The 12,976-nt window shown below is 33.8% G+C and overlaps 1 protein-coding gene across 3 annotated transcripts in view; it reads left to right on the forward strand.

The window, feature by feature from the left end:
- The window catches only part of Alh (coiled coil domain containing protein Alhambra), a 294,506-nt gene that overhangs the window by 250,867 nt on the left and 30,663 nt on the right, over positions 1-12,976 (forward strand). For all 3 annotated transcript variants that reach the window (XM_090391968.1, XM_090391969.1, XM_090391970.1), the window contains one exon: positions 2,831-3,022. In XM_090391968.1, coding sequence (XP_090248094.1) covers positions 2,831-3,022 — 192 coding nt within the window. The remainder of the gene's footprint in view (positions 1-2,830; positions 3,023-12,976) is intronic.

Below are 12,976 nucleotides of genomic sequence, written 5' to 3' on the forward strand. Positions count from 1 at the left end.
AGTTTGTGCTCCAGAACTAACACCGATCCAGGATTGTGTTAAAAGAAAAAATATACTATCATATGTTTTTTTTTCCTTGAGTATGTTTTACTTTCGTACCTTCAAAAGGTTTGCACCACGAGTATTTTTTTTTCCTTTCCAATATCTAAGTTTATTTACTTTAAAACAATACTAGTTTCTCCAAACATTAAAACGTTATCTTAGTCTTATAAATGTTGAACATTTATTAGACCAGGATAAGTGAATGTAATATATAAGATTTAGTTCATATATTACATTGAGTTATAGTCTCATAAATAAGACAAGAGAATTGTAAACACAAAAAAGATATTTACCGTATTTGCCAGTGTATAAGACGCATCCCCTTTTTTGTACACATTTTTTGGGAAAAAAACTTTATTACTGAATATTATAATGAATTTATTTACTGTATTTCAAATATAAAGTAATAAATAGGTCTACTTTCAACAAATACCTAATCTAACTAGGAAAGAGTACCCACCTTTTAATTTTCTTCGTCAAAAACCCAGAAATTCATCTCCAGAGCAGAGCTAAATGAAGAGCCACTTGAAACCTCTTCTAAATCAGAATCTGAGTCCTCATACAAATTGTTCTATGTACCATCCAGTGCATTACTAATGCCACACTTTTTAAATGATTTAACCACTGTCTCAGTTTTCATAGCATTCCATGAAGCTTTGACCCACTTGCAAAATGCTAGGCCTCTTCCTTCTTCCTGATGGCGTAACCTCAAAATCTGAAGACTGCATCCAGCTGTTCCACTTCTCCTTCATAAATCCCTTAAATGGTTTATTAATACAGACATCTAAAGGTTGAAGCTGACTAGTAGCTTCCTTGCATACACTGAATTCTACTTAACTGGAATGCTCTTACACACACCGCAAGGAAGCAAGAAAGAAATAATGTAACTCGGAACAGAAAATTTCAAGAAATGAAAGTAATAAAAAACTGAGTATCTAATTATATGAATATAATTATTTATATTAAATTTGTTTAGAAAGATTTCATGAGAGATAATGCTTTCTCTCTCTCTCATACACACACATGCACGTGTGTGTATTGTGTGAGTGTGTGTGTTTAAAGTTGTCTAACAGAACAAAGAAACAAAATTCTTTCCTAATCTTTTCTAGAATTTTACAAATATGGCTTTCCACAATATTTAGTAGAATCAGTTCCCCAATGAGTCATCTCACTCCTATTTAAAAATTAACATTCTTTTCAAATAATTTTCTTTCCTTAAAACTGAAATAAATAAATATTCTTGTCCTATCTCAGTAGACTTCAGAGTAAACATCCTATCAGAAAATTATCCATGAGGAGAAAACACCTAATCTTAAAACTCTTTCAGCTTGGCATTTTTTAAGCAATCCTTTCATACTAATGAAATCGCTTCTCTTGTCTGAATACTTTCCTTCTTTTCCACAGTATTAGAAGAAAACACAACTTTCTGTCTTGCAATAAATAAAATGTTCTGTCTTCTGTTTCATTTAATGACTGAAGCAAACACAGGGCGAAAAACAAAAAGCAGTAGTAGACCAAATTATTAGAGCAATTCACTTTTTCCAAATTGTCCCACTGTTAATTCTTGTAAAACAAATCTTAAAGGTATTCTTCTAGATTATTATCTTCTGGTGGTGGTTCACTATTTTGAAAGAAACCATTTTCAAATAAATCTATGGGTCTCCAATTCCTTTTCTTTAACTTTTTGCTCTCTCTCTCCTCTCTAAAAAAAAGAACTCACATTCTCATTCGTCTCCACAACAATGAAATCAAAACAACTTCACAAGTTTAAGTTTCACTGCCTCTTGAATGTTTGCACATGAGCTCACTCGCTTCAAGGTGTGAGTTAATGAAACCTTGAACTTAAATTTAATGGCACTCATTTTGCATAAGTAGGATGAAAAATGCATATATTAAACTTTAAGCTAAGAAAATCAGTTTTACTTGTTGAAGTAAATGAATGATAATTTTTTGGTATTAGCTGGCAGAAATTAAGTTCAGTTCTTACGAGACATTGCCAAAGTTTAGCCATATGATAGCTTCTCATTCAGGTATTGGCCTGTGCTCTGATCGTTTATTCCAAAAAAAGGGTATCTTCTGTTATCCTCTTCTTATCCCTTGGCACATAATGCCAAAAGATCCAGCTTCTCCAGTCCCTCCCCACCCACACACCCAGCCATCTTTCTTTCTTTATCTATCATTCTTTACCAAACTAGTTTAAGCTTTCCCTTTTACCCTATGGATTCCATATGGTAAAAGGGAAGAATTTCTCCTTTGTCCAGAGAAAGCCTTGCTGCAGTTAAAAATAATAATAAATAAATAAATTACAGCTCTTATGGTTTTATTTTGGTGTAGAAAAATTAACAAAATGGGATTTCTATGTCTTTGGGAGGGGGGGGGGTTCGCTCTAAGTTGCTGTTTTGTGTAGCCATTTATCCTATTGATAATTAACAAAACTTTTAACTGAACCATTATGTGTGATACTCACAAGAGAACAGTTAAATTTTCATTTGGTATTTTTTTATTATTATGTTTTATTATTATATTTATGTATTTTAATGCCTGTTATTATATGTATTGTCTTTCTTGTTTGAAATAATTTCTTTGGTATGAATAAGCTTCCTCTTTGTCAATGTTGTCTTTATTGTTTATTGTAGCTGTTGTAGTGATAAGTGTGTTGTTAGAATAGAAAAAAGTTTATTTTTTTTTTTTTACCTGATTAATACAACCTTGTATTTAAAGTAAATAATGAATTTTAAATAATGCTGGATTTTTTGTACAGTAATATTTAGATAACTTTCTGTTTTAGGACACAAGTTACAGAAAGAGTCCATTGACAGGTCATAGTCCAGCAGCCACAGTGTGCTCTAGTAGTCTTCCTTTGACTCCAAGTCCAGCACCAAGTCAGGCTTCTCTTCATTCAGCTAATAGTCCTGGCCATCCGATCTTATCTCTCACAAATCCAGCCCTTGCTGGTACTAGACATATTTTACACCCTCAAGTATGTAGCCACTTTTTTTTTTCATGCGATTTCTCTTTCTTTGATATCATGCCAAATAAACAAACATGTCACCCTCATTTCATTTATGGTAAATTCTGGAAACAATAACTTCAATTTAATATAAACCAAGATAATTACCTATATTTGCCTTTGTTTATATTAAAATTATTATTCTTACACAATAGTTATCCATAATTTGCCATAATGGATGCTGATATCACTGTGTTACTATGAAAGAAAGGGTGTCGCTCTCAGTATTTTACAGCTTGATGATGAAGAAAATTGTTGCTTATTAAAAGATATCGCACAACTCTAGGCACAACATAAGCCTATCCACGCGTATATACATACGCGTGGATAGGCTTATGTGTTCGTCAGACATTTTTGTAATAGATTTCACGGTTTGATATTAACACAGATGGATAAGAAAATAACTATTTATTAACTTAAAAGCTAATATTTCGCTGGTATCATATCCAGCATCTTCAGAGCACACAACACAAAGTTTGTTACAAATGCAAAACAACCACAATCTGGTGTAACAGTGGGGCTAGTAAAAGTAATTGCAGCATGCAACACAAGACTAAAGTCCTAATATGGCGCCATCTAGGTTTAAAAAAAAATTTTTCATATCAAACCGTGAAATCTATTACAAAAAAAAAAAAAAACAGCATATACACCTAATTATTGATCTCCAGGCCATAACAATTGATAAGACTTTTGCTTTGAAAAGGCTTCTCCATTTGAGAATTCAGTTTTATGAGAATGCATATTTTATAAAACATGGGATGTTATCAATAATTAGATTGTATATTTCAGATCATCTCCTCAATTTAGGTCCTTTTATATCTTCTTTTCATTGGGGTTTTTAATATGCATTTGCACTAACAGGCGTTCTCTTAAACTGTTTCAATATTACTTGATTAGCTGTGGTCCACCAATCATCTGGTGAAATATCAGCAATTAACAAATTAACTTATTTATTTTGTTCTTATTTAATGTAACTCAGAATTAACTACTGTTAACTATTTGTGAGTTGTTATATAATTAAATTTTGGCAATAAAATGTTATTTTAAATTCTCTGTAAAATCTGTCCAGCCAGAGCTGAAGAATTAATAAGTACTACATATAAATACATGTGAAATAAACCTAAAAATGAAGGTAATATTTTACTTCATATTTAGTAGTATCATTATCCTTTTTATGTGTTTTGCAATAATTAATTCAAAGATTACTTCTATTGCCGTAGACTTTCGGGCTTTATGAAGTTATTCTTCTTCTCTTCTTTGGTGCATTAATCCGAAAATTGGTAAACATAGCAGCACATCACGACATCCTGTCTTGTGACTTCCTTTTTATCTCTTCATAACTCTTAGCGCCAGTTAGCATCATTATGTTATTTATATATGAAATTCTTAGTCTGCCTCGTGGCCTCTTTCCTTCTACAGTCCCCTCCATTATTTCTGTAATCAGTCCCCCATGCCTCAAATGGTGTCCAATTAGGCTTTTTCTTCTCTTATTGATGTGTTTCATTAATGACCGCTCTACATGAACTATATTCAGAACTTTTCATTATTTTTCTTTTCTGTCCAACTAATTTTCATCATCTTTCTCCAGCACCAAATTTCAAATGCCTCCAACTTTTTCATGTCTTGTTTTGTTAGAGTCCAGGCCTCACAACCATATATAATGCAATGCTCCATATGTATGTTTTCACTAGCCTTTTTTTGAGCTGGATGTTAAGTCCTTTACTGGTAAAAATGTTTCTTCTGTTACAGAATGCTTTTTTGGCTAGGATTATTTGTGCTTTAATATCTGATTGGTTTCTTCCATCTTCTGTGATAAGACTTCCAAGATATTTAAAAGAGGATACCTGTTGTAGTAGGTTAGTTATTATTTATTTCCAGGTTTATTTTCATTGGATTTGCTTTACTTATAATTAATAATTTTGTTTTCTTATAATTATTAGGCTGTACTGTGTGAAGATTTCTTCTATCTTTGTTAGGGTGGCTTTCAGTTTGTTTTCATTATCAGCTAAAACTGCTATATCATCTGCAAACCGTAGCCAGTTAATATCAATTCCATTTATCTTAGTTCCGGTTTCTATTAGTTCTTTCAGTTTATTTATTGCATCTTCAATGTACAGATTAAACAATATTGGTAAAAGAGAGCACCCCTGTCTTACACCTCTAAGTATTTTTGCTATTGCGGTTTTTGTTGTATTGCTGGCTGCTTCTATCTCTCCAATCTACCTTTATTGTTTTTATGAGGTGAAACATTTGATTCCAGTCAATACTATCGAAGGCTTTCTAAAAGTCAAGAAAGACTATCAGAGTATTTTGATTCTTCTTCAATCTTCTTTCAATAACTGTTCTTAGAGCTAGGATTGCTTCTCTTGTCCCCTGCTGTTTCCTGAATCCAAACTGGTCATTGCCAACATATGCTTCAACCTTCTTTGTTAGTCTTTTTTGTATAATTTTGAGTAGTATTTTTGAAGCATGTGATATTAAGCTTATTGTTCGATGATTTTCACACTTGTTTGCATTATTTACTTTAGGAATGGGTATGATAGAGCATTGTGTAAAATCTTTGGGGATGATCCCTGTTTCATAAATATCCTTTATGATCTTGAAAAGGTATGACTTTGTTATGTTACCTGAGTATTTTATTAATTCTGAGGGGATGTTAGTGCCTTGTTGGCTGACAATTCATTCAGTGCCCATTCAAATTCATAATATGGTTGGACCAATTTCTACCATATCAAGTCTTGTTTCATCTTCTATAGCCTTGGCATCTAGATCTTTTCCACTATATAGATCTTCTAAGTACTCCTTCCATCTTTCTGAAATTTCTTCCTTATCTATAAGTATGTTCCCCTGTTTATTTTTGATAATTGCACTTCGTGTCTTGTTTTGCTGGCTTATTCCTTTTATAATGTTATAAGCTTTTTCGATTCTTCCAGTCTTTGTTAGGTCTTCTATTTCTTTACATTTCTCTGTAAACCATTGTTCTTTTGCTTCTTTACACTTTCTATTTATCATATTTTTTATATTTATATTTGTCTTTGCTTTCTTCCTTTAGGGAGGTTTTGTATTTTCTTCTTTCATCTATTAGATCTAGAATGTCCTGGGTGATCCGTGGTTTTTTTATTTGCTTCTTCCTTAATCCTATGCAGTCATTGGCAGCCTTGATGATTGTATCCTTCAAATGAGTCCATTTTTCCTCTATGTTTTTCTTTTCCCTCTCTCCAGTTTTAATGCTTTCATCAGTTTGCTGTTTATAGTTTCTATGGTTTTCCTCTGTTTTCAGGTTACTTATGCTCCATTTGGGCCTTTTCCTTGGTTGTGACAACTTTTTAAATTTCAGATTATATTTCAATAAAACCAAATTGTGGTCACTATCAACATCAGCTCCTGGGTAACTTTTGCATGATTTTACTTGATTTTTAAATTATTTCTTGTCATAATATAATCTATTTGGTATCTTCCTATATCCCCTGGCATTTTCCAAGTATACCTTCTTCTTTTTGATACCTCATACCAGGTATTATTAATGATCAGATTGAATTGGTGGCAGAACTCCAAAAGTCTATCTCCTCTTTCATTGCGGCATCCAAGTCCATACTTTCCCACCTCTCTACCATCTTTGCCTTCACCAATGACTGCATTCCAATCCCCCATGACAATAAGATTATCTTCCTTCTTGGTCAGTTTGATTAGATTCTCAATATCTACATATACTCTCTCTCTCTCTCAACTTCATCATCACCGTGGTCGCTAGTAGGCATGTAAGCTTGTATTATTATAATATTTGTTGGTTTTGCTTCTAGTTTTACCATTATCAATCTGCTACTACATTTTACTGAGTTGATTACTCTTCTTCCCCATTCCTTATTGAGAACCACTGCAACTCCATTTTTTGCTGTCTCATCACCTGAATAAATGATTCTGTAATCACCACTCCAAAAGTCTCCAGTTCCAGTCCATCTCATTTCACTAATTCCCAATATGGCTATTTTTAATCTATCCATTTCTCTCTTTAAATTTTCCAATTTGTAGGAGGGTTCTCACATTCCATGTCCCAATGAATGTACAAGGATTTCGCTGATTTACGACCTGGGAAGCCTTACTTCTTTCCCTGCCGTGCACAAGTATTGAGCCATACTGCTATCTTACTAGGGAAAAATAGAACAAGGTGGTATCCCCCCTTGCCTTCCTTTTCCAGCAATAGCCTTCTAGAGAGGTTCAGTGTGCTAGCTGTTTCTCATTCCTCATGATTATCCGCCTACCACAGTGTCCTTACACCGTTGTCACTGGATGAAAGTTGTTGCTACCCCAACTTCCAGCGGGCTGTAACTTATTTAATGGTGGTTACATGTCGCATCCCCATCAGTGGAAATGTGTGGCTTTTTATAGAGATAACCATGCCACTGTCTATCTCACCACTTCCTGTTGGTAGATGCCATCCCATTGTCCACAACTGCTTATTCACAGGTTTCCCTGTTTATTCACAGCTAACCTCTGTATCCAGAGGCCATTTAAATCCCATTGTACACATGGATGTTTGTTGGTGATAGATGATTTTTGTTGTTCGACATGAGACCACTATCCTGTTTACTGAAGCCTGAAAATATACCTGGTTTCTAAAAACAATGAAACCAGGTTATCTACCTCTCACTATTCTTTGGAGGAACTTTTTCTAAGCCTTTCTTCAGCTGGTTCCTGAGTTAGTTGATCCCTGTTATCCAGAATAGAGTTAAATATTAGTTTGAACCTACAGAAGCTTGATATCAGTAGTACATACTGTGAGTCATGGGTTCCTATCATACTGAAATTTGAAAACTGTACGTAACAGACAGAAAAGATTTCTAAACAGATTTTATTTTCTTAAACTGTGTAGAGACAGTGATATTATACATAAGTTTCTTAGAATGAAAAGTCATTTTCAAACAAAAAAGGCCAATTTATTTTATTTAAAAATTTTTTTTTAAAATAAAAAAAGTTGTTCATACCAAGGAAAAATAATTCCTAGTAGTAGATTATATAAAAGTTGATGAGATAAGAGTACAACTGTTATCACTCACAAGTTGCTACTGACCCACCACCACCAGACCTCTGAGACTCAGTAGATAGTGACTTCTGTCAAAGCATATAAAATTGCACATAATCACCTTTAAACTTGAGAAATAAATTTACAGATTTAATGATTAAGAAAATGAATTATGAAGCAAGTCCATCCATTGGCAAAGCTATTAATTTATCTTCACATACCCACCCTTTCACAAGCTGAACAGAGTATTTTATCTAAAGACTTAATTTTTTAGCTCCTAATAACATACCCAAAGCAGACATCATGGTGGACATAGAAAAAGGTCTCAATAGAATTCCAAGAAATATGACACAACTAACATAATATGTATAAGAATAGTGGTGATTTGAATTAAATCCAAACCATCAGCTAGAAATATCTCTAAAGCTCTCGATGGCATTCATAACAGTGACTGAAAGCTGACAAAAGCAACCTAATCTTAATTCTAGATTCCAGTGATTATAGAAAAGATAAACCTAGTAAAAAATAACAGTACCTACAGAAGTTTACAAGAGGATCCCACTTGGAATGCTCATCATAAAGCAAAAAACATGATCAAAGGCCTCTGCATTTATCCAAAAGCAATTAAAACAACATTGAACACCCTGTTTTCCTGCGCATCGGAACTGACAACCTTTTCAGACAGATCAGTGCTTCCCAAACTTAAGGATGTAAAGGCTCCCCTTGGAAAAATTAAAATATTTCACAACCCCCATCAGGAAAATAAAATCGTAATACAGGCATATATTATTATAATATTTATTGTATTTATACTCAATACAAAACATGCACAGGGAATATTGCAAAACTCAAATGCAAATATTACATTTTTAGCATTTTACATACACATTTGACATGCCACACTTAGTCTTAAAACATTTTAAATTTGTTTTCATTATTTCACGACCCCCCCTCAACAAAATTAACATCCCCCGAGAGGGCCGCAGCTCACAGTTGGGAGGCGCTGGTCTAGATAACTTTTTTCAAAGTATTTACTATGAGCAGAAAGGTCTAGCCATGGGTAAGAGCAACTAACATGTATGTGGAATCTTTTGAAAAGGTAGCCATTGAAAAATACTTCACTAAGTCCTAATGGCCACATACTAGTTGTAAACCTATAGCACATTAGTGCCATGGGTAGATTAAGGATCTTTTTTTTTTATTATTGTTTTTACTTCTTTTTTTTACATGGTCTAGAAACCAAACACAGTTTTTTTTTTTTTTTTTTTTTTTTTTTTTTTTTTTTTTTTTTTTTTTTTTTTTTTTTCCAAGCATTTTTGTGTCCCAGTGTGTGTGTGTGTGGGGGGGGGGGGTATGTTCTCCCACCAGATGATGAAATTCATATCTCACCTAAAGACAACGACAATCATCCAGCACGTTGTTCTGAATTCCTAGTGATAACCACCCAATATGCCATAAACACAAAAAATGTTTATGGCATATTGGATGGAATTTTTACTATTTAGATAGATAGGAAAAAAGGGTAGATAAACACAAAAAGTGTTTATATACCCTTGCTCTCATAGCAATTAAGCAAAAATAATTACTTCCTGCTACTAACCAACTCTCAAATGCTTGCAAACCTAACTTCTCTTAATACGGCTTGCACGTAAAAAAAAAAATATTTAGAATTTTATTCAGAAATGCCAATACCATTTCGAACCTTACATGAACATCAGCAAAGAGACAGACCAGTAACTACATTCAAAACAATCATAAAAATTAGGCATAAAACACGTACATATCAGCTTGTGTCTCAGTCACAGCTGAAGTATATGATTACACTACTTATTAGAGTTCAAAGGAACAATTGTAAAAGTTTAATAGATAAAAAATAATTTAAAATCATTATTTAAAAAAAAAAAATTATGAACAGTTAATAGTAATCACTTCCCAAAACTTAGAGATTGGCATGGGATACTAAAGCAATTAATGTGAAGTTATTAGTTTCTATATACAAGTAGCCTAGATCAGTGGTGGCGAACCTTTTTATGTGTGCGTGCCAAAAGTTTACATATCAAGTTGCTGACGTGTCAGGCAGTTTTTACTGGGGGAAAAATTAATATAAAATTAATTATTTTATAAATATTTTATTCTATTTATAATTATTTATATATAAATTTATAATATTATTCAGTGTAAAATTTATTATTGTATTATTAAATTGATTTTAATGATGTTGGTTTGAAAGAAAAAAAAACAGTGGTGAGAAAAATATTTCTGCATTATAACTCGCCATAGAAGACAGCTGAGCAGGGAAAGCAGCAGAAGGATGTCAACTTGTCGGCGAAATGCTTACCGTATTTACTGGAATATAACTTGCCCTCGCTTGTAACTCTCACCCCTGATTTTACTTTACGAAAAAGTAAATGTCGAGGTGATAGTAACTCGCTCCAAGCGATGACAACATGCCCTCCCCAACAGACATTATACTGCAGATGCAAGAAAAACAAGTGCAGTTTTATTATATCCCTGAATAAGGTACAGAGGCTTTTGCAGTCTGTGTAATATATTTTGCAACAAATAGTGTGTTCATTAGTTAGCACTGTTTTTATTCCAGCTGTCTCTAATCGCACTATTATTGTCCCCCCCCCCTCCCACAGGAACTATGCTGTATAGACTCAAGGAAAACCATTTGTACTGAAACATGGTATCTAACTAAAAACTATTGTCAATTTTTCAGTTACATGAAACAAGTGTTTGTTTTATTGCATTTGAAATTCTCGATGTCATTATGACAGATCACAAAGGCTAACTTCAAATAAAGATGCTATATAATTACGGCGACCATACGTCCTTTATTTCACTGCTCTGTCTTTTAGATTTTTTTTTTTTTTTCTAAAATGGCCATTTTGTCCTTTATTTTGAATTGAAATAGTAAATTGAATATTGATGCCAATATATTTAAAGATGCAATTCATAAATTTTACCAAATCTGCATTGATTATTTAAATAACGGACAGCTGTTTCATGGAAATGAAAGTGTTTGAATGGGTCCTACTACGAGAAATCCCTCTGCAGGCGAAGATTGGGGAAAGTGTTTTGTTCACTTCCAGTCACTTGAACTTAAACATAAATGACAGCGAACTATTTGATGAAGTTTCGTGTATTAAAAGTTATGTCACCAGTGAAAAGAGAATAGCAATAAAATGATGAGTCCTGCCAACGTAGACGGGTTGAAAATTTTAAATATTTCACAGATAAACACGTATCTTTTAAAAACATTTTAAAAATCATTGACTTTTGCTTATGTCTCCCTGGATTGTCACTTACGTCGCAGCCTCCTCTCAATCCAGACGCCTGCTCGAATTTGCAGTGCCTTTTCTTGATTTTCTTTGTGTTTTGCTGTTTTTTTTTATAAATTATTATTAAATAACCCACCCATGGGATCAAAGAAGGATAGTGATAGCAGCAAAGCGAAAAGAAAAGTTGTTAGAACCGCGATAGGGTGGAAAAAAGAAATCTCATCCAAACATGAAAATGACGTTCATGTCTCAGATCTTGCTATGCAGTTCAGTATGGCGATATCATTGATCTGTACAATACTCAAAAATAAAGAGGCGATCAAGGGAGCTGATGTTACAAAAGGAGTGAAAATTCTTACTAAACAAAGATCTCAGACGATTGAAGAAGTGGAAAAATTGTTGCTGATTTGGATAAACGAGAAACAGTTAGCGCTAGTGATAGTGTTTCTTAGGCTGTAATTTGTGAAAAAGCGAGGCGATTACATGATGACCTGTTTAAAAAAACCTGGTATGAGTGGTGCTAATAGTACGGCTTGGGTAACCAGGCAATTTTTTATTCAGTGGATCCATGAAATCTTTCCCCAAATGTGAGAAAATACCTTCAAGAAAAAAAATTGCCATTAAAGTGCCTTCTTGTGATGGAGAATGCTCCTGCTCACCCTCCAGGCTTGGAGGATGAGTTTGATTTTTTATCACTGTGAAGTTCCTGTCCCCTAACACGACTCCTCTAATCCAGCCCATGGACCAGCAGGTCATTTCGAACTTTAAGAAACTCTACACCAAAACACTGTTTCAAAGGTGTTTTGAAGTGACTTCTGACACAGAATTAACACTCAGAGAATTCTGGAAAAATCACTTCAATATCCTCCATTGCTTCATATTCTTGACAAAGCCTGGGTGCAAGTGACTTACAGTACCATAAAACTCGGCCTTCAGGAAATTGTGGCGAGACTTTGAGGCTGAGTATGTTGCTGTTGTCGGTGATGATGTGTCTCTTGGGCAAAAGCATGGACTTGAAAGTTGACAATGCTGACTTTGTTGACAATGAGGACCATAGGAATGAGCTCACCACGGAAGAACTGGAACACCTTCAGAAGGAGCTGCAAAAGATGGTGGTTGACGAAATGTTTTCAGAGACAGAGGAAGGAAGGAAGGGAGGATTCCTGGTTGTTTGATCAAAGAAATGTGTATGTGAAATGGGGTGAGGTGCAAAGTTTTGTGGAAAGAGACCACCCTTTTTCGTCTATATTTTATCTATTTATTGTGTTTATTCTTTTTATGTAAGATTTTATGCATTTTCATTGTTTTTGTATGCGATTTTATGCATGAAGTATTGTTTTAAAGGTTTAAAAAGCACTCATCTGGGGTTCGGGAAAGGATTATTCCATTTTACATTAATTCTTATGGGAAAATGGTTTCAGTTTTTAAACAAACCGGTTTCGAACAGCCTTTAAGAATGAATTATGTTCGACAACACAACTGAGGTTTTACTATATAGTGAATGTTGTTATGACAGTTTCAGATGTTATGGAATTCGATTGAAGAGATTTGGCATTTCAACTCAACAGTTGTCGGTTGCCTATGTTTTTGGGTCTCGTGATCTTTTGTTAATACTGCACC

Source organism: Typopeltis vanoorti, chromosome 4 (genome assembly GCF_054136105.1).
Source record: "Typopeltis vanoorti isolate ZY-2024b chromosome 4, IOZ_Tvanoo_1.0, whole genome shotgun sequence".
Taxonomy (NCBI): Eukaryota; Metazoa; Arthropoda; class Arachnida; order Uropygi; family Thelyphonidae; genus Typopeltis; species Typopeltis vanoorti.